This window comes from Melanerpes formicivorus, unplaced genomic scaffold (genome assembly GCF_026170545.1).
Source record: "Melanerpes formicivorus ecotype bairdi unplaced genomic scaffold, bMelFor1.0.p_v2 SCAF_10, whole genome shotgun sequence".
Taxonomy (NCBI): domain Eukaryota; kingdom Metazoa; phylum Chordata; class Aves; order Piciformes; family Picidae; genus Melanerpes; species Melanerpes formicivorus.
In genome coordinates, this window is record NW_027142362.1 from 20,835,105 (window position 1) to 20,859,719 (window position 24,615).

Below are 24,615 nucleotides of genomic sequence, written 5' to 3' on the forward strand. Positions count from 1 at the left end.
AATTGTGTGGTTCAGCTGTGGGATCATGCTGCCTTTTTTTATTCCCCTGCCCCCCTTCTCAGCATGCCAGAAATAGCTGCCTGAATATCCTCAGTTCTTCTTTGCCCCAGATGAAGAATCTGTTAGGGCAGAGGTTCCTCTTTGGTAGGTCAAAAACAAAGGGCTGTGCCCTCATTCCTACTTAGGTGGTGGTTACTGCTGGTGTGATCACATCTGCAGTTGTGGGAGCTGCTTTTCTTGTACACTGGTGAGGAGGTTGAGACTTCTGTTGTGATGCACAGCTCCAGAGAGGGTTCATGCCTTAGAGTTCAGCTCTTTCTGTAGGGGCAGTGACTTCTTCCAGAGGAGTAAGGGGAGTAGAATCAGTAGGAGGATTTGAGCTGGACAAGACTTCTGGAGGTATCTGTTGTGTGCTCAGATGAGCTGAGGGCCAAGGGACAGTCAAGGGTCAGAGCTGGAGCTGTTCAGCTTGGAGAAGAGGAGGCTGAGGGAGGATCTTGTTAATGCTTACAAGCATCTAAGGGGTGGGTGTCAGGAAGATGAGGCCAGACTCTTCTCAGTGGTCCCCAGTGACAGGACAAGAGGTAATGGGCATGAACAAAGGGAGTTCCATCTAACCATGAGAAGGAGCCTCTTTGTTTTGAGGGTGACAGAGCACTGGACAGGCTGCCCAGAGAGGTGGTGGAGTCTCTGGAGACTTTCAAGGCTGCCTGGACATGTTCCTGTGTGATCCTGCTCTGGCAACGGGGCTGGAGTTGATCTTCAGAGGTCTCTTCCAACCCTGTGAGTTCCCCTCCACCTCAGGTCCTTGTCCTGTGGCTCCTTCAGCAAGAAGGAAGGCTTTTTATTTTTGTCTGTGTTGCTTCTCTTGCTCCTGCAGCTTCTCCCCATTTGTGCAGCTGGAAGAGCCTGACTGCTCCCTGCTCTCAGGAGTAAGGAATCTGCTGTCGGCTTCCCCTGTGCTAAGCAAAGCCTGCTTCTGCTCTGTGTGCTGGAACCCCACATCTGTCACTGCTTCTGCTGGGCTGGATTCAATTGGTGTCCCCTGCTTGTCCTGTTGGCTCCTCACAAGCAGCCTGAGGTCCCACGGCTGCAGCCTTGAGGTGCTGAAACTTCACTTAGGATTAGTCTGGAGCAGGGCTCAGCCCTTGCTCTGCAGCGAGTGGCTCCTGCCGTGCTGCTGTGTGCTGCAGGGGGGGCAGGCCGGCCCTGGCAGCTCCTCTGGCTGTGTCACTGCCGAGATAGAGACTGGAGCTGTAGGAGGTGGTTAAGGTGCCCGTTTGCCTTTCAGACATGCAAATGTCTCTCTTGCCGTGAGGCTGCTCGGTGTCTGTAGGAGGTGCTGCTTTTTTGGCTGACTAAAACATTCAGGCTGCTCCCACCCCAGGGGGGCAGAGCCTGGCTGGGCGGTAAAAACTGCAGACGAGCTGTTTTTCTGGAACTGCAGCAGGCCATTGTTCAGGACATCAGCCTTTTTTCCCCTCTTTATTTCTTTCCAAGCTGATTTGACAAATGACAAAGGAAACTGCACTGTGTTCAGTCTCCAGGGCCTCAGTCACGCTGCTTCCCTCCTCCGCCGCCCTGCCCCAAATGTGCGCTGGGGCTCCACAGCCTCTGGATATGGCAGGTGTCTCTCTGGAAGCAGAAGCTCAGTGGCACTGAAACCAATCTCCTCTGCCTTGCTTCTCCCAGTAAGCTGCCTCTGCAAGGAGACCATTGCAGAAGGGTGGACTTGTCAATCTGAAAATGCTGAGGGGACTGAAGCATTCCTGATGAACAGCTGAGAGAACTCGGGCTGTTTAGCCTGGGAAAGAGCTGCCTGAGGGGGGATCTCATCAATGCTGATCAGGACTTCCAGAGTGGATGTCAGGAGGATGGGACTAGGCTTTCTAGTGGTGCCCAGTGATGGGACAAGGGGTAATGGGCACAGGCTTAAACATAAGATCCATCTAAACATGAGGAGGATCTTTGAGGGTGATGCAGCACTGGAGCAGGCTGCCCAGAGAGGTGGTGGAGTCTCCATTACTGGAGACATTCATAACCCATCTGGATATGTTCCTGTGTGACCTTCTGTGGGTGAGTCCACCTTGGCAAAGGGATTGGACTTGATCTCCAGAGGTCACTTCCAACCCCTATCACTCAGAGTAGTGGGTGGATGCAGGGGAGTTTTCATCTGCCTGTCATCCTACTTCTCCTGCCTCTGGAGGTTTAAATGTCCTTCTGTCTAACCTAGCTGGTGATACTAGCTGGCAGCAGTGACCTTCCAAAGGCCTTGGCCTAGCAGACCTGCTCAGACAAGTCCTGCTCCCTTCTAAATTGGCTTTTTCTCTAGTCCTGCAGCAATATTTTAGAGGCTGAAACACTTGTTTAGAGCATGACTTCCAGAAGCATGTGCCTGTGCTCATCTAGCAGCCAATGCTAAACACTGTGCCAGCTGTGGCTGGTGATCTCAGTCTGGGGCCTGGCCTGCTGCTCTGCTCCATGAGTTCTGTGCAGGCATGTGCTTACGTGTGCCTTCAGGCTGCTCAAGTGGCCAGGAGGGCTGGCACCCTGCAGCAGTGCTGTTTTGCTCTACAGGGAGGCTTCTACTCCTCTAGTAGAGCAGGGGGCTTGGACTAGATGACCTTTGGAGGTCCCTTCCAACCCAAACCATTCTATGTTCTGTGTATGGAGAAGGATCTTAAGCAGAGGGACTTGGACTGCTATGAGATGAGAGGGTTTGGTGTATGTGCCTGGTTTTTTTTCCTCTGGGCAAGGTTCAGTTCCTAGATAATTGGACTAAACTAGAGGAGTAAAGAGCATCACCACTGTTCTGTTTGGTTCTGCTGGGTGGCCCTGCCAGGCCCAAGCTAGGTCAGAAGTTCAGAGGACAGCTTAATGGTGACAGAGCTCAGTCAGCCTGGGCTGTCAAATTCAGCAGATGCTCTGTGTTGTGCTCTTAAGGTCTTATTCAAGGCATTAAGGTGTGATTTGTCATCAGCATGATGGTGGTAAGGTCATTTATTTACCCCAAGCCCTTCCCTAAACTGACAGTGATGGTAAACCTAGCTCCTCAGGGCTTGTTTCATCCATCTCTTATAAAATACTTTGGCCAAAGCTTTGACCTTGGTCAAAGCTACCAGGAAGGTCTAATTCCTAAATGCTTCAAGGTCCTGGGCAGGTGCTGAAGATCTTTTATTGTGAGGGTGACAGAGCACTGGAGCAGGCTGCCCAGAGAGGTGGAGTTTCCCTTCTCTGGAAGCATTTGTGTGCCCTGCTCTAGGTGATCCTGCTCTGGCAGGGGGTTGGACTCTTATCTTCAGAGGTCCCTTCTGGCCTCTGCCATTCTGTGACCCAAAGTAGTAAGCCTAAACAGCATGTGGGAGCAGGAAGGTGTTCAGAGGCTGGTCAGGTTGGGTGTTGCCATTGCCTTTCCCAAGGTGTGCTGTGAGCTGCAGTGTGCTAATGCAGTCACCTGTCTGAGATGGGCCAAGCTCATGCTGGGTGTACCAGCTCAGTGATTGGTAACTGGATTCAAAAGATTGTTTGGGATCTACATCAGAGCTGGCCTGAAGAGTTGTAACTGGCAGTGCTGTGAAACCTTCAATGTGGGCTCAGTGTGGCTGTGTGCTGCTGCTGTGAGGTGGCTGGCTTGGGTCTGCTGGGCCCACAAAGCTTAGGTGTGCTTTCTTTGGTGTCCTCAGGGGTCTCAGGCTCACAGTAGGTTAGGGGGTGGAAGCAACCTCCAGAGATCTTGCAGTTCAGCACCCCTGCCAGAGCAGGACCACAGAATCCAGCACAGGTCATACAGGAATGCTTCCAGACAGGGCTGGAAAGTCACCAGAGGGAAACTCCACAACCTCTCTGGGCAGCCTGCTCCAGGCCTCTGGGACCCTCACAGTGCAGAAGTTCCTCCTCCTGCTCTGCTGAGCTGGAGCCTCCTGTGCTGCAGCTTGCATCCCCTGCTCCTTGGCCTATCCCAGGGCACAGTGAGCAGAGGCTGTCCCTTCCTTCCTGACCCCCAGCCCTCAGCTATTGAGAGACATTGATCAGATCCCTCTCAGCCTTTTCTCCAGACTAAACAGCCCCAGCCTCTCCTCACCAGGAGTGTTCCAGTCTCTTCACCATCCTTGTAGCCCTCACATGGACTCTCTCCAGCAGATCCCTGTCCCTATTGAACTGGGGAGCCCAGAACTGGATGCAATATTTCATGTGGGGCCTCACTAGGGCAGAGTAGAGGGGGAGAGTGATCATGGAATAGAATCATTAAGGTTGGAAAAGACCTTTAAGATCAAGTCCAGCCTTCTTCCCACCATGTCCATGACCATTAGACCATGTCCCAAAGTGCCACATCTTGTGTTTTTTAACACCTCCAGGGATGGTGACTCCACTTCCCTGGGCAACCTGTTCCAGTGCTCTGATGATGCAAGAATTAAGAGAATCAGAGAATTGTCAGGGCTGGAAGGGACCTCAAGGATTATCCAGTTCCAGCCCCCTGCCATGGGCAGGGACACCTCACACTAGATCAGGTTGCTCACAGCTACATCTGGCCTGCCCTTAAAAACCTCCAGAGCCTGGGCATATTGCAGCAGCATTGTCCTGACAGCACATCCCAGGGAGGGCTGAGCTGAGGAGTGGCTTGTGAAATGCTGCTTCTCCTGAGCAACCTGAGTGCCCGCAGGCTGGCACTGTGCCACCCTGGTACTGAGGCTGCTCCACAGAGCTCTTCAATCTGTCAGCGCTTGGCTGCCCTGCTCAGAGATGGAGCAGGCTGCTCTGAATCCACTCCTTGCAGCTGCAGCAGCAAGTCAAAAGTCAGAGCTGGAGTGCTATTTAAAACTCCCTTCTCTTTCTGTCCCCTGCAAAGGACCCTTGGCATGTGCCTCTTGCAGCAGCTCGGAAAGCTTCCAGAAGCTCTCTGGCCAGTCAGGCTGCTGTGTGTGAGGATGAACTGTGGTGACCCTGCAGTGAAAATTTCCCCTGTAGATGTGAAAAATACTCTGCTGGTTGCACTTAAGTGGTTGGGTTTTTTTTTCCCTAGTCTGAGTAGTTACTTGCTGTTTGCTGTTTTGGTTTTGATCTTCAGGCGTGCTCTTGACACCTGTGTGCATGAGAAATGGGTTTCCTCTTCTGCAAGCAAGCTGTCTTCTTGGGAGGGGAGACAAAGCCAAGCTCTTTGGAGGAGCTGTGGGTTTATTGGGTGATTTCAGGGCTCTAGTTCAGGTGGGTGGCCTTTGTCAGGCTCTTGTGCTCCATCCTCCAGAATTCAGAGCAGGGAGTTAGAGCAGGATGCCTTCAGGCCCAGGGTGTGAGGAAGATCTGGTCTCATGCTGCTGTTTCCTAGGCTACCTGCAAAGACTGGTTCCAGAGGACACAACCTGATGGCTACACAAGGAGGAAACATTCAGGGCTTTTGCCACCAGGGAGGTGGTGGAAGCCTCATCCCTGGAGGTTTTTAAGGCCAGGCTGGATGTGGCTGTGAGAAACCTGCTGTAGTGTGAGGTGTCCCTGCCCATGGCAGGAGGGTTGGAACTGGATGAGCCTTGAGGTCCCTTCCAACCCTAACAATTCTGTGATTCTATGGTGTGGCTGTAGCTCCAGAGTGAAGCTGAGTCAGATCCAGTGGCATGCTGTGGGGTCTGCCATGAGCTCAGTGCATCCCACAGAGCACGTGAGACCTGTCAGAGCTTCTGGAGTGGATGAAATCCCATCTGCTAGCAGCAGGATGTCAGCACTTCCAGGCTGGGAGGTTAGGAGTGGGTCAGTTGTAGCTGGCAGGGTTTTGCTTGCTGGTAGGTGCTGAAACTTGTAAAGATCCCTTTAAAGGCCACTAATCCTACTGCTTGAGAGCACTCATACTGGCCTTACTGGTTTGCTGGCAGTGGGGAGGGCTGAACAGCCCTGTAGCAAGCTAGAGTGCTGACAGACGAGAGGCTGACATAAATGGGGCAGAGCAGTTGGATCCCGAAATACCTCTTGGAGCTCCTGGTGATCCCCCACGCCCCCCCTGAATCCTTGCTGGTGCACCCCAAATGGGAGTTGTGGTCCCACATGCCCCTATAAGCAGGGGGTGAGGTGCAGACCAGCAGTGCCTGGCAGCAGCCTGCTGTGTAGGAGCAGCCACCGTGCCCGAGCGCTGAGGAGGAGGGCGGTGGCGCTGGAGTGCCTGTCAGCAGCGAGGCCCAGGCCTGGGATCAGCTGCTTTTGCTTTGCCTCTTGTACTGTTTAGTGACTAATCAGATTTTTGAGCCTGTTTAACAAATTCAGCTGTCTCCCTTTGAACAATGCCCTGGCTGTATTTTTAAACACGTCACGTGGCTTCAGAGAAGTCGGCAAAGCAGTGGAGCAAGCGCCGCTTGCCAGGGCTGGGAGATGCTCTGCCCTGCTCCACGCTCTGACGAGGGGAAGAGCACAGCCTCCTCCCCCCCTCCAGCCTCTTTCCCTCCTGGAGCTTTTCCTTGCCTGCCTGCTGCCCCTTGAGCTCTGTCCAGGGTAAGTACCCCTGGGCCAGCAGTGTTCCAGCAGCTGCCAGGTTGTTCTGGGGCTGCAGGGTGTGGGGTGTCTTGCTCATGGGGGGATCAAAGGGCAGGAGGTCCCTTTCCAAGCGTGCTGAGAGATGTCCTGTGCTACAGCCAGGGTGGCTTTGCCCCTCTGCTGAGGGACCTGGGGTTGTTCAGTCTGGAGAAGAAGAGGCTGAGGGCAAACCTCCTTGCTCTCAACTCCCTAAAAGGAGACTGCAGTGAGGTGGGGGTTGGTCTCTTCTCCCTGCTAGTATCAGGCAATAGGAGAGGAACTGGCCTGAAATTGTGCCAGAGGAGGGTTAGGTTGGAGATGAGGAAAAATTTCTTTGCTGCAGAGTGGTCAGGGATTGGCACAGGCTGCTCAGGGAGGTGGTAGATTCCCCATCCCTGGAGGTGTTCAAGAAAGGTGTGGCCATGGCAGGTTGGGACAATTTGGTTTAGTGGCCATGATGGTGTTGGGTTGCTGGTTGGACTTAATCTTAGAGGTCTTTTCCAGGGGGAAAAAAAACATGTGAAATGCAGAGGGAGGTGGACCTGTCAGTAGAGGGAAGATGCTGTGGCTGAGGGCTCCTGCAGCCACAGCTCTGCCCTAGGTCTGCAAGTAGATTATTCAAGGACCCACCTGTACCTGTCTGGGGTTTCTGTTGGTGGTGTGAGGTTTCTCCCTCTAAGATGAGGCTGGAGGTGCCAGTTCCCTGCTGGAAATGCCACAGGACAACTCAGCTTGAGATTGGCATATCTCAGCTTTGGGCACGCTTGGCAGCCCTCTCTAGTACTGGTCAGGCTGCACTCAAGCATGAGGTCACTTTTACTTGCCTGGTTTGGGCAGTGGATTATTAATCCTCTTTTGGGGGGGATTATTAATCTTCCTCTGCACAAGAGCTGCTCAAAATCTGGGTTGGTCCTGGCAGAATGAGATCAGGTTGGGCTTGGAGACCAGGCAGTCTCAGGCTTGCTTTGCTGAAAGCTTCCATGCAAGCTGCCTTGTTTTGCAGCCTCTGAATAATTAAAACCATTTCTGAAGGCTTTGCTCTCCTCAGCTGGTTTGGGGACACAGCTTGCTGAGACTCCTTCCCTTTGCCTGAAGCTGGTTGGTGGTGGGTCCCTGTGGGTCCCATGTGGCCATGCCTGCCCTGCCTTCCCTCTCCTCCTGGATGGCGGCTGACCTGTGGAGCTGGACAGGACTTTGAGCCCTCGATGGGCTGCTGCTCTGCTGGGAGGGGAGAGCTGTTTGTAGTTGTTTGCTTGCCTCCATCCTCTCCTCAGTGGGAGGAAAACCTGCTGCTGTGCAAGGGAAGCAGACTGGTGTGTGCTGGGCTGCTGGTCCTTGGGCAGAGAGGCCTGACCAGGCAGGCTGTTGTGAAGGCAAGCCAGGAACAGCACTCACTGCTGATGGCAAAGTCCTCAGCCAGCAGGTGAGGCTGGCACACTGCTGGCTGCCTGTAGCCAGCTCTCACAGGAGCTGTGCAGTATCCCACCCCCAGGCCTGGCTCCTCTCAGCCTGGCTGTTGGTGTGTGCAGCAAAGCCTGGCTGTGAGTCCACTTTGTGGCCCCTCATTGCTAAAAGTGCCCCAGCATAAGCAGTAAGAAATACCAGCATGGACTGGGGCACCTGTATGAGGTCTACAACAAGGATGTGGAGTCTCCACTTCTCCTAGGTGAAGTGAGATCTCCTGGCTGATGTCAGCCTTGGAACAGTAGCCCAGCCTTGTTTGTGAGCCATGCCAGGCTGCTGCTGTGCACTCCAGCTGTGCAGCACCATGCAGCAGCTCATGGCTAAGACTTGGGGCTTTTCAACCTAGAGAAGAGACAGCTCCAGGGAAGACCTTTTGGAGGCATTCCAGTACCTGAAGGGGGCCTACAGTAAAGCTGAGAAGGAACTTTTGACAAGACCTTGTAGTGATAAGATGAAGGGCAATGGCTTTGAGATGGAAGAAGGGAGATTTAGACTGGAGATGAGGAAGAAATTCTTGGGAGTGAGGGTGGGGAGACACTGGCACAGGTTGCCCAGGGAGGCTGTGGATGCCAGGTTGGATGAAACCTTGAGCAACCTGGGCTGGTGGGAGGCATCCCTGCCTATGGTTGGGGGAGGTTTGAACTAGATAATCTTTAAGGCCCTTCCAACCCAAACCATTCTATGGAAGGGCATGCAGCTATTCTGGAGCAGTGTGGAGGGTTGGTAACCTCCTGACTGTGCTGTTGGTGAGCTGCCAGGAGCCCAGTCCCATGCTGGGAGGGAAGGAGATGTGTCATGCTGCAGCACTCACAGGCTGCTTCTCCCTTCCAGTTCTCAGCATGCTGAGTAGCCCTCTTGGGAACGTCCTGGGGAAGCCCCCGCTGGGTTTCCTGCCTCTAGACCCCGTCGGATCAGACCTGTCAGAAAAGTTTTCCACACCCACGCTAAGGAATTCCCGCCTGGACTCCCGCTCCCTCCTGGAATCCCGCTCCAGCAGCCCCTCCGACTCGGACACCAGCGGCTTCAGCTCGGGCTCTGACCACCTCTCAGACTTGATTGTAAGTTTAGGTCTTGCTCTGTGCTTCCTGGTGTCCTTCTGCATTGCTGGGGAGGACGGGGCTGCTCCCAGGGAGTGCTGGTGGGAGCTGCCACACCGATGCAGCGGGGGTTCTCCTGCGGCCCAGGGTTTAGAAGGGCTGCTCATGCAGTCCTCCCTCAGCGCACACTAGCAGCAGAGTTTTGTTCTTGTTATCTTCTAAATAATGTTTTGACCTCTCTGTCCTTGTAGTCCTCATGGGTTAAAGTTGCTCCCAGAGGGGTCCAAGTGCTTGATCTGTGTGGCAGGAAGGTCTGTGCTCTGAACCTATCAGGGAGGTGGATGGAGCTGCTACCAGGCTCCAGCCTAGGCTTCTCAGGAGCTCCTGTCCCTGCCTTTCATTGCCCTTCCCATTTGCTGACTGTGCTTCTCTGTCTCAGGGCTGCTCCTGGAGCAAACTGGGTCTAGGCTGCTCCTGTTCCCTGAAGTGCAGCTAAATTTGGAAGGCAGCGAGGCGAGCGTCCGTCTGGCTGCCCCAGTCTGTGCTGCTGGCTCTGCATCGTGGCCTGAGCAGCAGCTCAGTGCCATCAGGGCAGCCTGGCTCTGGCCAGCTCCCTGGGTGCTGCTGCATGGCTCAGCCTCAGGACCTGAGGCTACAGCCAGGGCTGAGCTGCTCTGAGCTCTGCTGTGGCACAGCCATGGCCTTGATGGCCACCTTGGGGCGCCTGTGAAGGATGCAGTTGGCTTGATGTGGAGCTGCTTTTCTTATGACAGGACAAGGGGCAGTGGATACAAACTGGAACAATAGAAGTTCCACCTTAACATGAGGGAAAACTTTGTAGTAAGGTTGCTGGAGCCCTGGGGCACGTTGCCCAGAGAGGTGGTGGAGTCTCCTTCTCTAGAGACTTTCATGCTTGGTCTGGATGCATTCCTGTGTGGCCTGCCCTTGGTGACCCTACTTTGGCAGGGGGGCTTAGACTCAATCTCTGGAGATCCTTTCCAACCCCTACCATCCTGTGATCCACCCTGGAGCATTGAGATATCAAGCAGGGATGCTGCAAGTGACTGCAGTGCCCTGGGCTCTGGTGGTGGGCAGTCTGTGCTGGCCCTGCTCGTGAAGGTCAGCTCCTGCCCAGCAGGGCCTCGGTGTGGGTGGCTGTGCTGCAGCAGTGCACGGCTGGCACTGTGAGCTGCACTGTCTCACATCCCTGCTGCTTTAGTCATTCTGCCACCTTCTCTTACTCCTTTCAGGCTGGGAGAGGCACATTGGGTCTGCAGCCAGCTGAGCCCACGCCGCTCTGGCAGGCTGGAGAGCTGGGCTGTGGAAGGAGAGAGCTGCCTGCACAGCTCCTGGGTGCTGCCAACAAGCCCTGCCCACTGCAGTGGGGCCTGTAGCACGGCATGAGCTCCTCCTGGGGTGGTTGGTGCTCCCTGGGGGTGGCAGCTAGCCTTGAGGCTGAGCAGGTAGATGTTGGCTTTGTGGTTTGCAAGGTTCCTCCTGCTTTATAATCCTTGCTGGTGGCAAACTGGCATGGGCTCAGTTGGGGAACAGCTGCAGGGGCAGGCCTTTCCCAGGGAAGCTCTGCTCCTGTCATGCTACTTTGCTGCCTTTGCCAGACCCCTAAGGGGTCTCAGGAGAACATGAGATGAGCTAGAGCCCCTTCTGCTGTGGGTGATGCCTGGCCCCTGGTGTTCATGTGCTAGCTCAGAGGCTGGGCTTGAATGGGGACTTTCTCTTGCAGTCAAGCCTTCGCATCTCCCCACCTCTGCCCTTCCTGCCCCTGGGTGGGGTGTCAAGAGACCCCCTAAAGATGGGAGTGAGCTCCCGGCTGGATCAAGAGCAAGCTGCTCTGGCTGCAGTAACTTCCTCCCCAGCTGGGGCATCAAAAAGATGGCCTGGAGCTTCTGCGTGGCCTTCCTGGGATCTCCTGGACTCTCCAGAAGACCCTTTCAGTATCGAAAGAGAAGCCAGGCTTCACAGGCAAGCAGCAGGTAAGTTATGGTGGAGCTCAGCGGGCTTCAGCACATCCTGGTGATGGCTCTGCCCTTCTGGGAGGGCAGCTAGGTGCAGATAGTGTGGCTGGAGGTGAATTTGCAGCAGATTAGACCTTTCTCTATGTATGAGCCTTGCTCGGGGGTCTGTCTGCTGGCAGGGGAACAGGCAGGTGGTGTAGGCAGCTGCCTCTGGGTGCTGCAGCTCTGCTGATCCTACAGCTGTGAAACATGAGGATGTGCTTAGAGACCTGTGGGATGGTGGGAAGGAAGTGGTCCTGTTCTGAGCAGTGCTTCTGCTTGTCCAAGCTGTGAATGAAGCGACCTGCACCTGGAGTGGGCAGCTGCCACCCCGGAACTACAAGAACCCTGTTTACTCCTGCAAAGTGTTCCTGGGAGGAGTCCCCTGGGACATTACGGAAGGTGAGCAGCCCCAGCTCTTCACCCAGTTGGGTTTTCTCACTGGGAGGATGTTGGGTGGAACATTCTGTGGGGAGACACTGACTTCCCTGCTGTAAGGCTCCACGGAGACCTTACAGAGGCCTTCTAGTAGCTGAAGGGGGCCTACAAGAAAGCTGGGGAGGGACTTGATGCAAGGGCTTGTAGTGATAGGATGAGGAGTAATGGCTTTGAGCTGGAAGAGGGGAGATTGGCTGAAGATGAGGAAGACATTCTTGTGTGAGGGAAGAAACTGGAACTGGTTGCCCAGGGTGGTTATGGATGCTCCCTCCCTGGAGGTGATAAAGGCCAGGCTGGATGAGGCCATGTGCAGCCAGGGCTGGTGGGACCTTCATGGCAGGGGGGTAGGAACTGGATGATCTTGAAGGTGCCTTCCAACCCAAGCCATTCTGTTCTGTTTCTCTTCTCTGTCTGTAGCTGGACTGATGAACACCTTCCGTGTGTTTGGCTCCCTGAGTGTGGAGTGGCCTGGTAAGGATGGCAAACACCCACGCTGCCCTCCCAAAGGTAATATGCCTAAAGGTAATAGCCACACGGTAGGGTTACTTTTTTCCCATGCTATGTTACAGCACAGATGCTGGGATGCTGGCTGCATGCTGGTGACTGGATGGTGTACAGAGCACCCTAGGGTAAATGTCCTGCTCTCACTTGGGCTGCAGAGCACTGTCACCCCCTAACCTGCCGTACCCCTAGAAGGGGGAAAACCTTCTCCAGGGCTTTTGGAGTCCTACCTTGGTGTTCATTCTGGGTAAGAGCCACCAGTTCCCACTGCTGGTGTGAGCACCCAAACCTGGCCCTTAAGCACGTGCTGGGAGTCCAGAGGGAGCTGTCAAGCTGTGAAAGCTGAGCAGCACCCTGGGTACGATTCAGCCTGGAGCAGCTGGGCTGATGTGGTGTTAGCAGTAACAAGTCACAGGATGAAGAGCCAGCAGTTTGTAGGCTTGGTGCTGCCAGGTGGCTTCACTCAGTCACTGGAGCAATGTGTGGGACAGAGCTGGCACTGCCAGAAGTGGTTTTAAAGCCATCAACTTGTACTTCTGGGCTGAGATGTCCTGAAGGGAAGCAAAGTGTTTTCCTGCCACCTATGCTGTGGTCAGACTGGTGGTGCCCACTTGTCATGGCTAGAGGAGGCTTTGGGGGTGGGGCTGGCCTGTGTGGCACTGAAGGTGGGCAGCCTGCCTGCTTGTGCTCTCTGACCAGGCTCTGTGGCTCTTGTGTGTAGTCTCCTGGGGAGGTGCTGCAAATCGCTGTCCTCCCTCTGGAAGGGGTTGTGGAAAGCAGTGCTGGAGGCATCTCGGAGATGTTTGGTGGTGGTGAGCTGTTGCTCCTCTGCTCCAGCTCTAACAGCTGCTCCTTTCCCTTCCCCTCCTAAGGCTATGTCTACTTGGTGTTTGAGTCGGAGAAATCCGTGCGTGCTCTGCTCCAGGCCTGCTCCCAGGACCTGCTGAGCCCTGATGGACTCAGTGAATACTACTTCAAGATGTCCAGCCGCAGGATGCGCTGCAAAGAGGTGAGCAGAGCCAGGAGAGGAGCCCTGCAGGGGACCCTGGTGAGGTCCTTGGGGACAAGGTAGTGCATGGTGTCACTGCTCCAGGAGAGCAGAGCTAAACCAGAGCAGCAGTAGCCAGGCTGGCTCTTGGCCATCACTAGCCAACGTGTTCTGGGCCTGGGCTGCGTGAGGTCAGATCAGTGCTTATGTCCATCTCAACAGCTTGCTGCAGGCCACAGCTCCTGATGCTCTTGGATGTGTGGCAGGCCCTGGTTTTGTGAGGCTTTGGATAGAACCACAGTGTAGTAGGGGTTGGAAGGGACCTCTGAATGTTGAGTGCAACCACCCTGCCAGGGCAGGTCACACAGGAGCACATCCAAGTGGGACTTGAAAGTCTCCAGAGAAGGAGACTCCCCAACCTCTCTGGGCAGCCTGCTCCAGGGCTCTACCACCCTCGAAGTCAAGAAGTCCCTTCTCATATTTAGATGGAACTTCCTGTGTTCATGTTTATGCTTAGTACCTCTTATCCTGTCACTGGGGACCCCTAAGTCTGGCCCCATCTTCTGACACCCACCCCTTAGATATTTGTAAGCATTCATAAGATGCCTCCTCAGCCTCCTCTTGCCCATGCTAACGAGCCCCAGCTCTCAGCCTTTCCTCAGAGCTCTTCCAGTCCCCTCAGAATCTTTAGTGGTCCTGCACTGGACTCTGCAGTAGTTTCATCCTTTCAGCTGGTGTGCCCAAAACTAGACACAGGACTCCAGCTGAGGCTTCAGCTGGATAGCTGGGAAGGGACATGGGAACAGGGATTTTACTGTTTCATGTTTCTTCCAGTGTGGAGCCAGGCTTTGATCCCTCCAGTGCCCTGTCAGACCTTGCAGAGGGAAGGATTTTCATGCTCACCATAGGCAGATCTTTTGGATCCACAACTAAATGCAGCTGCTCCTCAGTGCAGCTGTCTCTCTCTGACCTGCAGGTGCTGAGCCTGCCAGGAGCTTGAGTTGGCCTTCCAGACAAAGGGGAACTTGCCAATCCCAGCAGTGGGGGGTGTAAGGGAGATCATCCAGTCCAACCCCCTTGCTTAAAGCAGAGTCTCCCACAGCAGCTTGCCCAGGATTATGATGTCCAGGTGGGTTTGGAATCTCTCCAGAGAAGGAGGCTCCACAACCTCTCTGGGTAGCTTGCTCCAGACCTCCAGCACCCTCACACCAAAGAAGTTTCTCCTCTTGTTCAGATGGAACCTCCTGAGTTGTGATTTGTGTCCATTGCTCCTTGTCCTGCCACTGGACACCACTGGAAGGAGTCTGGCTCCGGCCTCTTGTCCCCCATCCTTTAGCTCCTTCTGAGGACTGGGCAGATCCCCTCTGGGGTGCTCTTCTCCAGGCTCAACAGCACTAGGGCTCTCAGCCTTGCCTTCTCAGAGGTGTTCCAGGCCCCTCAGCATCTTCATAACTGCCTTGTCTGTCTTGAACTGGGGAGCCCAGAACTGGACCTGCTGCTCCAGATATGACAGAGCATAGGGGACAGAGAACCTGCCTCAGCCTGCGTGCCACACTATTCTTAATGCACCCCGGGAGGCCATTGGCCTTTCTGCTTACAAGGGCACACTGCTGGCTCATGGGGAAGTTGTCCACCAGCACTCCTGGGCCCTTCTCCACAGAGCTGCTCTCCAGCAGGTCACTCCTCACCTGTCCTGCTGGAGGAGGTTGTCCCTCCCCAGGTGCATGACCCTACACCTACCCTTACTGAGCTTCATGAGGTTCCCCTCCACCTGCCTCCAGGCTGTCCAGATCTGTCAGCCACTCCTCTCAGTTTGGTATCAGCAGCAGGCTGGCTGAGGAGACACTGTCCCTTTACCCACATGGTTAGTGAAGATGCTGACCAAAATACAGCTGCAATTGAGTCGGAGGATTCAGCTTCAGCTCTTATGTAGGCAGGTGCAAGCTAACCATGCTCCAGACAGCTCTCCTGGTGTCTGGCTGTTGGCAGCACTTCCCATGCATAGTGATTTAGCTCTTGCAGAACTTTCCCCTCTCCAGAGCCCTCTATCAGCTGTCTGGCAGCTGAGAACTCCTGTTGGAGCTGGCAGTGGGTGGGTTGTCTCACTGATCTCCTCCCACAGCAGGTTGCTGTGCAGGGAGGTGTCTGACTGGGCTGCAAATGTAGGTGCAAGTAGCAGGATTGTGCATAGATTGTTTCCTGGCTGCCAGGATCCAGTGCTTTAGATTCTGGTTTGGCTGGAAGCAGTGGTGCAGCAGTTAGGCTTCCTCCTTTGAACAGACCTTCTGGGCTCCCAGGAGGTGTCTGGAGCTGCAGAGCTGTACGTGGACCCTGCAGAGCAGGAACAAAGTGTTGCCTGCAGGTTGAGGGTCTGAGGTGGCACCAAGGAGCAGCACATCAGGTCAGATAGCTTGGCAATCCATTGGTCATCCAGACCATGTCACTGCCAGAAAGTGAGGTGCCACTGGGTGCTGGAGCAGGTCCAGAGAAGGGCAAAAAAGCCCTAAAAAGGGTCTAGGTATTAAGTCTTGAGGAGCAGCTGAAGGAACCAGGGGTTTTTAGTCTGGAGAAAAGGAGGCTGAGAGACCTTGCTCTCTGCAACTACCTGAAAGAAGGTTGATCTCTTCTGCCAGGTAATAAGTCACAAGATGAAAGGGTGAGGTCTCAAGTTGCACCAGAGCTTTAAGCTGGCCATGAGGAGCAATTCCTTCCCTGAAAGGGTACCCAGGCTGCCCAGGGCAGTGGTGGAGTCTCTGTCACCAGAGCCCCGCAGCTGTGGTGCTGAGGGAGGCAGTTTAGCAGATGCAGGTGCAGGGTCAGACTCCCCTTGAAGGTCTTCTCCAGCCTGAGCAATGCCATGACCGAGCTGCTGGTGTGTGGTTTCAGGTGCAGGTGATCCCCTGGGTGCTGGCGGACAGCAACTTCGTGCGCAGCCCCTCGCAGCGGCTGGACCCCAGCAAGACAGTGTTCGTGGGGGCCCTGCACGGCATGCTGAACGCCGAGGCCCTGGCAGCCGTCATGTACGACCTCTTCGGGGGGGTGGTCTACGCTGGCATCGACACCGACAAGCACAAGTACCCCATCGGTGAGTGAGGCCTGCCGGGGCGGTGGCTGCCCTCGGTGTGCTCCGGGAGGCTGCAGCAGTGCCCCCTGCTGGGTCCCTCAGTGGGGGCCTCGGCACCAGGCTCTGCCTTCATCTGCTCCGGGAGCCAATGTCTGGCCATGGGTGGTGCTCCTCACCTGCTGGCAGAGCCCAATGTGCCCTAGCAACTTGGAGTTTAACGCTTTCCCCAGAGTCCAAAAGCACAGACAGAACAGATCTAGATTTCCTCCTCCTCTCCATTTTTCCTGGTAAGGTAAAAGCAAATTGGGCAGGAGAAAGGAGAGGTAAAATCATGCAAGAAATGGTCTGGAAGCAGTTTGGAAGTAAAAAGGTAATTTTAAACAAAATATCTCTAGCATTTGGGTACCAGGGAAGGTTACAAAGGTATAAGGAAAAGGGGAAATAGAAAAAAGTACAAAACCAGGCCCAGCTGGCATTGGATTCCCTTGATGCAAATGGACTCTGTTTGGATGCAGTCCTTAGAAGTAGTCTGGAAGCAGCATGGGGGTAGGCCTGAGCACATGGTAAGTGCAGGAAGCAGGAGGGCAGCAAAGATGCCTGTCTGGAGCAGGGGGATGGCAGGGGGAAAGAGAACTAAGAAAATGGCTTCCCTGAAATCATAGTATGATAGTATCAGTCAGGGTTGGAAGGGACCACAAGGATCATCTAGTTCCAACCCCCCTGCCATGGGCAGGGACACCCCACACTAGATCAGCCTGGCCACAGCCTCAGCCAGCCTGGCCTTAAATAGGCTTTGCTGGACAGGCAGGGGGAGCAGAACAGACCTTTGACCCAGGGGACCCCTCCCCTGGGAAGGGGGAAAACCAAATCTCTCTGCCCACATGGATCAGGTTTCTTTTGTCCACTTGGGGGCTGGGTTCTTTTCAGCCCCCTCCAAGGATGGGTGTAACCTGGGACACAACTGCTTGCTCCAAAGCAGCTTGAGGGCTTCTCTGCAGACACTGTTGAAAGGGTTCCTCCCCTTGTTCAAGGCTGGTGTAATGGTCATTAAGTGCTGCTTTAGCTCCTCATCCATAGAACCGTTTTGGCTGGAAGACATTTGAGATTAAGGCCAACCCAGGTGGGTCTTAGCCTGGTTCCTGTTGCCAGTCAGGACATTCAGCTCCACCAGCTGCTGGACATTCCTGCTGGGAGGCTGTTGGAGCAGGGCAGTACTGTAGGCAGCTCAACTGAACCAGCATTTGTAGGCAGTGTCCTGTCCTCACCTGAGATCCCCTTCAGGATGCTATTGCTTCGAGCTGGTAGCATCAGTAGAGAGGCTCCTCCTGAGTGGGTCTGCTGAAGGTTCACCTCAGCTCTCCCAGGCCACTGGTGATGATGGGTGACTCTTGGGGAGCATCCAGCTCCCCTGGGGTTGAAACCACACTGCTGCAGGCACCAAGTCTGCTGCCCTCAACCATGACCTCTGCTTGGGTAGCACCTACCACAGGTGGAACAGATGAAGCCTCTGAGGCTTTAAACAGCCTAGACTGGGCTGTATGTTTGAGGGGAGCATTCTCCATAAGCAAGCCAGAGAGCAGCCCTGTGCCCTACAACCTCCTGAAGAGGAATAGAGCACTTGCCACATGTCACAAGGACTGAAACATCGTAAGTCATGATGTGTTCTCTTTACCTCCCTGGTGGCCTCCTGGGCCAGGTGGGCAGCACTGAAGTTGCAGGTGTGTGGACGGGGAAGTCCTTCAGCTTGAACATGGGGCCCAGCTTCCCAGGCTGGGGCTGCAGCAGGTTGTGTACTTCAGTAGGGACCATGAGTCCCCTGTGTTGCCAGGCAGGACTGATGTCAGCTTAGTGGTGCAGAGTTATCTACTCATCACTGTCCTTGGATGGCTTTTGGGCTTTTCTGGTCAAGGATTGGCTTTAGGACACACCTGTGATGCTACAAGTCTTTACCACTGAGGTGGCTTAGAGGGACAATGCCAAAGGGGTGGGAATGGGTAGGAGTTCTTAGTGACCACAGGCCAAGGTCCTGCACACTAACCTGCCCCATGCTGGAGTGTGACCATAAAACCTCTTGTGGCTTCGTGCAGAGCCCAGGTTGCTCCCTCAAGCAGGTGAGATCTGACTCCCAGCAGCAGCCTGGCACCCCCCAACCCTTGAAGGTTGAGAACCATTCAGTTTTGGGGGATTGAACTGCAGCCTGGTTTTGTATGTTGGTCTGTGCTGAGATGCTGCCTCAGGCTTGCTTGCCTGCTGCCTCTGGCTTGGCAGAGGGCTCCTCAAGGGAAGACCACAGGGTGTATGTAACCTGTCTGTGCTGAACCTTCTTGGGTGGAGGAGGTTGCTGGAGACACCTACTGGGAGAAACCTGTGGTGAGGGGGAGGAGCTGCCTTTGAGACCAGCTGATCTGGGTCAGGAGAGGATGCCCTGAGGGATCTCAGGGGGGCGTCCCACTAGAGATCTTCTTAGAAGAAGGATCCTCCCCAGCACAGCTGTGACCCAAGCATACAGCATGACCCCAGAGCATGCCCAGGCCCTGTGGAAGATGGGCTCTGGGTAAGGCTTTGCTCTGTTGGTGTGGGGCTGAGCTTGAGGAATCTGGCAGCTGGTGACAACCAGAGCTCCCCCTGCCCTGAGAGAAGCAGCTGGTAGGTAAGCACAGATGTTCTGCAGCTCAGCAGGCCTTGTCTGGGAAGGGGTAGTGCAGGAATGCTGCTGACTGTCAAGGAAGCTGTGAAATGGTAGGCTCTGGGATGAGGGGGAGGCTGAAAATCAAGGCTGCTGAGCTGTCTCAGCACCAGCTGATCTCAGGTGCAAGGTGTGGAGGACCTTCTGGGAGTGCTTCTACCCATGAATTCCCATCTTCACTGGCCTGCAGGTGTCTCTGGAGAGGCCTTCCTGCTCTCAGCTGCCTGCTGGGCTGTTGTTAGGGCCCTGGGAAGGAAGCAGAGCTGTGGTGCCTGGGATACAGTCCCCTGCAAATCTGTTTCCCTGCCTGTGGCTGAACTGGACCAGGGAAGGGCTGGTGCTGGCAGCATCTCCTCTTGGCCTCCTGCAGCTCCTGCCCTAGGTCAGTCTAACCCTTGTGTGGCTTGTTCCAGGGTCTGGCCGTGTCACCTTCAACAACCAGCGCAGCTACCTGAAGGCAGTGACTGCTGCCTTCGTGGAGATCAAAACCACCAAGTTCACCAAGAAGGTGAGTGGAGCTGCTGGGGCCCTGACCCTCTGTGGGGAATGGCCCCATGGGGAGCTGTGCCACCCACACAACTTGCCCTGTGTCAGTGGAGGGAGGTGAACAGCTCTCCCAGCTGTGAGGGAGGGCTGGTGGTGGAGTTGGGGTACCTGGGGTGGTAGGACTGCCCAAGGGAGCGTGTGACCACTTCCAGCACTGTGCCCACTGCCTGCTCCTCCTGCAGGTTCAGATTGACCCATACCTGGAGGACTCCATGTGCCAGGTCTGCAACACCCAGCCCGGCCCATTCTTCTGCAGAGACCAGGTAAGGCTGTGCCTGCTGCTGTAGCTGGGGGTTCCTCAAGGAAGGGCAGACTCTCTTGTAGTGTCTGGGGGACTCCTCTTGTCCCTTGCCAAGTGGGGAGGATGAGCAAGAGACCTAGGTGAGCCCTTGTTTTGGAGGAGGTGCAGCTCTCCACCTTGCCTGGAGCTCTGCTGTGGGCAGTGGTGTGCAGCTGGCTGCTCTCAGGGTAGCTTACAGCCGCTGTGAGCAGCTGGCACTTGTGGTGTCACCCTGCTGCTCAAACCCTAGGGGACTCTGGCTGACCTCTTCTTGCCATGGGCAAAGGAACTTGGCCAGGGTCTGGTGGCTTCCCACAGAGCCTGGATGTGAGGTTCACAGACTAGATCAGGTTGGAAGAGACCCTCAAAGGTCATCTTGTCTAACCCCTGTGCAGTCAGCAAGGACGTATCATAGTATCATTCAGGGTTGGAAGGCACCACAAGGATCATCTAGTTCCAACCTCCAACTAGAGCAGGCTGCCCAGGGATGTGTCCAGACTGATCCTGAATGTCTCCAGGGACAGGCTGACGAGCAGCAGCTGCCCAGCACCCATATTCTGACTTCTGAGAGCTATTTAAAAGGGGCCATGGTAGCATCTCAGCACCACTCTGCCGCTGGAATTCCCTCCCTGCCCTTGGACATCCGCTGGGAGGAGCAGGGAGAGAAGGGGAGGGAGGGGACAGTGCCTTCCTGAGGGGCCAGTGTCTGTACCCCTCAGCCCAGAACCTCCTCTGCTCTCCCCACAGATCTGCTTCAAGTACTTCTGCCGCTCCTGCTGGCACTGGCAGCACTCCATGGAGGTGCTGCGTCACCACCGCCCGCTGATGCGCAACCAGAAGAACAGAGACTCCAGCTAAGGAGGCTGCCGAGGCCCAGGGGCTGCCGCAGGCGCAGGAGCAAAAAATCCTTTGGTTTTGGTTTTTTTTTTTGTTTTTTTTTAATTATTTTCATTTATTTCTCTTTTTTTTTGTTGTTGTTTATAATATTTCCTTTTCCTCTGGTGTGAACCTGCCAAGCGAAGAGCAGCGCACGAGCGTGGTGCCAGACCCGGGCTGGGAATGTGCTTCCTGAGGACTAATGGAGGGGATTTGGGGGGGGGAGGGGAGGGGAAATGCCAAACAAAAAAAGGAAAACAAAACAAGGAGAAAAAAAAAAAAAAACAAAGAAAAAGAAACAAAACAAAAAACCACTAAACCAATAAGAAAAAAAAGAAAAAAAAAACAAACAAAACCAAACAAAAAGACCAAAAAAAAACCTCTTCCAGTCACGTTTGCACTTGCTGGTCTTTCTGTTTCTGCACTACTGCACAGTGAGTTTTGTTGGGGGTTATTCTTTTTTTTTGGGGGGGGGAGGGGGGGGTGGGGAGGAGTGGGTAGGGAGGGCTGGGGAAGGGAGGGTTGTGTTGTTTTGTTTGAGGGGGAGGGGAGCACCCCTCAAAGCGATTCTGCAGTTTCCCAGACTTCGGTTCCTAGTTTGATAAACAACCAAAAAGAGACCAACAGAACATAACCCCAGGAAAAAAAAGAACAAACCAACAGAAGCAAGAAGCCAGCTGAGAACAGAATCTGAGGACCCAACACAGATCCAAGAACTGAAACCTAGAATGGACTCAAGAACCCAACCTAGAACTGAGACTTGAAACCTGGAACCCAACAGAACTGAGACCCAGAACCCAATAGATAAAGCAAGCAACTGAGAACCCAACAGAGAACTGAACCTGAGAACCCAATCTGGACCAAAGAACCCGACCTAGAACCGAGAATTGAAACCTAAAACCCAACAGAGAACTGAGACTGAGAACTCAATAGAGAACTGAAAGCAAGCAACCGAGAACTGAAACAGAGAACCCAACAGAGACACCCAGCCAAGACCAAGAACCCAACAGGGACCCCCAAGCAAGACCAAGAACCAAAACCAAGAACCCAACAGGGACCCCCAAGCAAGACCAAGAACCAAAACCAAGAGCCCAACAGGGACCCCCAAGCAAGACCGAGAACCAAAACCAAGAACCCAACAGGGACCCCCAAGCAAGACCATGAACCCAAGGAAGAACCAAAACCAAGAGCCCAACAGGGACCCCCAAGCAAGACCGAGAACCAAAACCAAGAACCCAACAGGGACCCCCAAGCAAGACCAAGAACCAAAACCAAGAACCCAACAGGGACCCCCAAACAAGACCGAGAACCCAAGGGAGAACCAAAACCAAGAACCCAACAGGGACCCCCAAGCAAGACCAAGAACTGAACAGAACCAACACTGAGAACCCCACAGAACCGAAACCGCTACGGCTCGGAAAAGCCACCCGAACCTCGGACAAAACCACCTCGAAGGGCCAGGTGTTGCGAAGGTGTTGCTGCAGATGCCTTCAGCCAGGTTGTTTTTCTTTTCCTTCGGGAGCAGAGGCGCTTTTGTGACATTCCTTGCAGTCCTGGTGGGTGACTCTAGCGCAGGGCTCATCGGCTCCATTTCTTTGCGGTCGCCATACAGTGCCTTTCCATTCATTTAAACACCCCCTCCACACACACACCAAACACACACCACACCACACACCACCACACACACACCCCCCAACGGGCATCCAAACCCTTGGAATGTTCAGCTGGGTGTTTTTTACTGGAAACAACAGAAAAGGAGAACTTTTTTTGCTCTTCATTTAAAAAAAGAAAAAAAAGAAGAAAAAAAAAAAGTTAAAAAAAGAAGAAAAAAATAAATATATATATATAGATAAAGAAAAGGAAAAAAGCTATTAAAAAATCATATTTCATATTTTATGCCTCAAGGGTTTTTACCACTTCCTTTTTACACTCTTAAAGAAAAAAAAAAAACAGTTTTTAAGTCGTTTGAAATGAGAAATGTTTCTTTTTTTTTTCCTTTTTTCTTTTTCTTTCCTTTTTTCCCGCCTTCCTCTTTTCCCTTTTTCCTTCCTGCCTGCCTGCCTTTTTCCCCCTCTTTCCTTCCCGCCCGCCTGCCTTTTTCCCCCTCTTTCCTGCCCCCCCGCCTGCCTTTTTTCCCCCTCTTTCCTGCCCGCCCGCCTGCCTTTTTTCCCCCTCTTTCCTGCCCGCCCGCCTGCCTTTTTTCCCCCTCTTTCCTTCCCGCCCGCCTGCCTTTTTTCCCCCTCTTTCCTGCCCGCCCGCCTGCCTTTTTTCCCCCTCTTTCCTGCCCGCCCGCCTGCCTTTTTTCCCCCTCTTTCCTGCCCGCCCGCCTGCCTTTTTTCCCCCTTTTTCCTGCCCGCCCGCCTGCCTTTTTCCCCCTTTTTCCTGCCCGCCCGCCCGCCTGCCTTTTTCCCCCTTTTTCCTGCCCGCCCGCCCGCCTTTTTCCCCCCTCTTTCCTTCCCCGCCCGCCTTTTTCCCCCCTCTTTCCTTCCCCGCCCGCTTTTTCCCCCCCTCTTTCCTGCCCGCCCGCCTGCCTTTTTTCCCCCCTCTTTCCTTCCTTCCCTTTTTTTTCTTCCTTTTTTTTTTTATTCTTTGTGGCCTTTTCTTTTCTTTTCCTTTTTCCTCTTTCCTTTCCTGGCAGCTTTTAACATTATTGCAACTTAGTGTCTGGGGGCTGCTGCTGGAGGGATGTTGTAAATCCAGGGGTTTGCAACAGGACTGCTCGGGGGGGAGGGGAGGAGGGGTTGGGTTGGGTTGGGTTTAGTTTCGTTTATGGTTTTTGGGTTGTGCTGGTTTTTTTCCCCCTTCTGGTTTTGGTTGGTTTGGTTTTTGGTTTGTAGGTTTGTTTGGGTTTTTTTTATGTTGTTATGGTTTTCTTTTTCTGTTTTGTGGTTTTTTTTCAGGGGTGGGGTGGGGTTGAAACTGGAGCAGATAAAGGAAGATCTCTGAGCTGCTGTACATAGTTTTAAATAGGTTTGTTTGCACTTTTTTTAAGTTGCACTTGCCAAGGGGCGGGGGGGGGGAGGGGTTGATAGAGGTTTTTAATCACACGGAGTCACCGGACTTTGCCTTTGGTTGTTCTCTTTTCCTTTCTTTTGTAACTAGCTACACAAGGGCTGCATCTGGGTGGCCAGATGAAGGTTCAGAGGAGCCCTTTTCTCTTAGAGGGGACGAGGACTTGAGTGTTGTTGTTGTGTTTGTTGTGGTGTTTTTTTTTTTGCCCTCTACCGGATGTACAGAGTTAACCACGCAGTTGACTGAAATGCTGCTGCTGCTGGGATCTGAGAACTTTAATTATTATTATTATTGATACTTTTTTACTTTCCCCTCTATTGGAAGCTGTGTGCCAAAGAACCAGTGTCAGAATTTTCTCCCTCTTGATTTTTGCTCTTTTTGTTGTTGTTGTTACAATTCAATTTTTTTTTCTGGTCGTTTTCCTTTTCCTGCTGAGCTGATGTTGCATTGTTGCATATCCCAGCTGCTCTTTGTGGGGTTTTGTGAAGCTGTGTGTGAAGTCTCTACCTCATTGTAGTATATGCAGGCAAGACTGCACTCTCCTACAGATGCGTGGAGTAAGCTGTGGTGTAGTTTTTGGCACATAATAAACACGTTGCAGCAAAAACAGCCTGGTGCCTGTGTGCTCTGTGGGGGATCCCTGCACCCAGAGGGCTCTGTGCTCTTAGGCTCTGCTTCTCTGGAACATGTCCAGAGGAGGGCCAGGAGGATGATCAGAGGGCTGGAGCACCTCTCCTGTGAGGACAGACTGAAGAGAAGGCTCTGAGGTGACCTCATTGTGGCCTTCCAGGATCTGAAGGGGGCCTACAGGAAGGCTGGGGAGGGACTGCTCAGGATCTCAGGTAGTGATAGGACTAGGGGGAATGGAATGAAGCTGGAGGTGGGGAGATTCAGGCTGGAGGTGAGGAGGAGGTTCTTCCCCATGAGAGTGGTGAAGCCCCGGAATGGGTTGTCCAGGGAGGTGGTTGGGGCCCTGTCCCTGGAGGTGTTTAAGCCCAGACTGGCTGAGGCTCTGGCCAGGCTGATCTAGTGTGGGGTGTCCCTGCCCATGGCAGGGGGGTTGGAACTAGCTGATCCTTGTGCTCCCTTCCAACCCTGACTGATTCTGTGATACCATAATTGTATGGAGTCTGTAGAGGAGCATCCTGCTGGGAGCTAGCTCCTCAAGGACAGTTGTGGTTGGAAAAGAGCTGTGAGATTGGAGTCCAGCCATTCTCTC

General features: G+C 53.9%; 1 protein-coding gene across 6 annotated transcripts in view; it reads left to right on the plus strand.

Moving 5' to 3' along the window:
* The window catches only part of CPEB1 (cytoplasmic polyadenylation element binding protein 1), a 48,334-nt gene extending 27,481 nt beyond the window's left edge, over positions 1 to 20,853 (plus strand). For 4 of the 6 annotated variants that reach the window (XM_068144166.1, XM_068144165.1, XM_068144170.1 and 1 more), the window contains 9 exons: positions 8,788 to 9,014; positions 10,735 to 10,984; positions 11,294 to 11,407; positions 11,861 to 11,965; positions 12,817 to 12,953; positions 15,819 to 16,017; positions 19,096 to 19,190; positions 19,411 to 19,491; positions 20,256 to 20,853. In XM_068144166.1, the coding sequence (XP_068000267.1) occupies positions 8,788 to 9,014; positions 10,735 to 10,984; positions 11,294 to 11,407; positions 11,861 to 11,965; positions 12,817 to 12,953; positions 15,819 to 16,017; positions 19,096 to 19,190; positions 19,411 to 19,491; positions 20,256 to 20,366 (1,319 nt within the window). In that variant the 3' untranslated portion in view covers positions 20,367 to 20,853. The remainder of the gene's footprint in view (positions 1 to 8,787; positions 9,015 to 10,734; positions 10,985 to 11,293; positions 11,408 to 11,860; positions 11,966 to 12,816; positions 12,954 to 15,818; positions 16,018 to 19,095; positions 19,191 to 19,410; positions 19,492 to 20,255) is intronic. The other 2 variants (XM_068144168.1, XM_068144167.1) reach the window with 1 other exon arrangement.
* Positions 20,854 to 24,615: the final 3,762 nt, after the last annotated feature.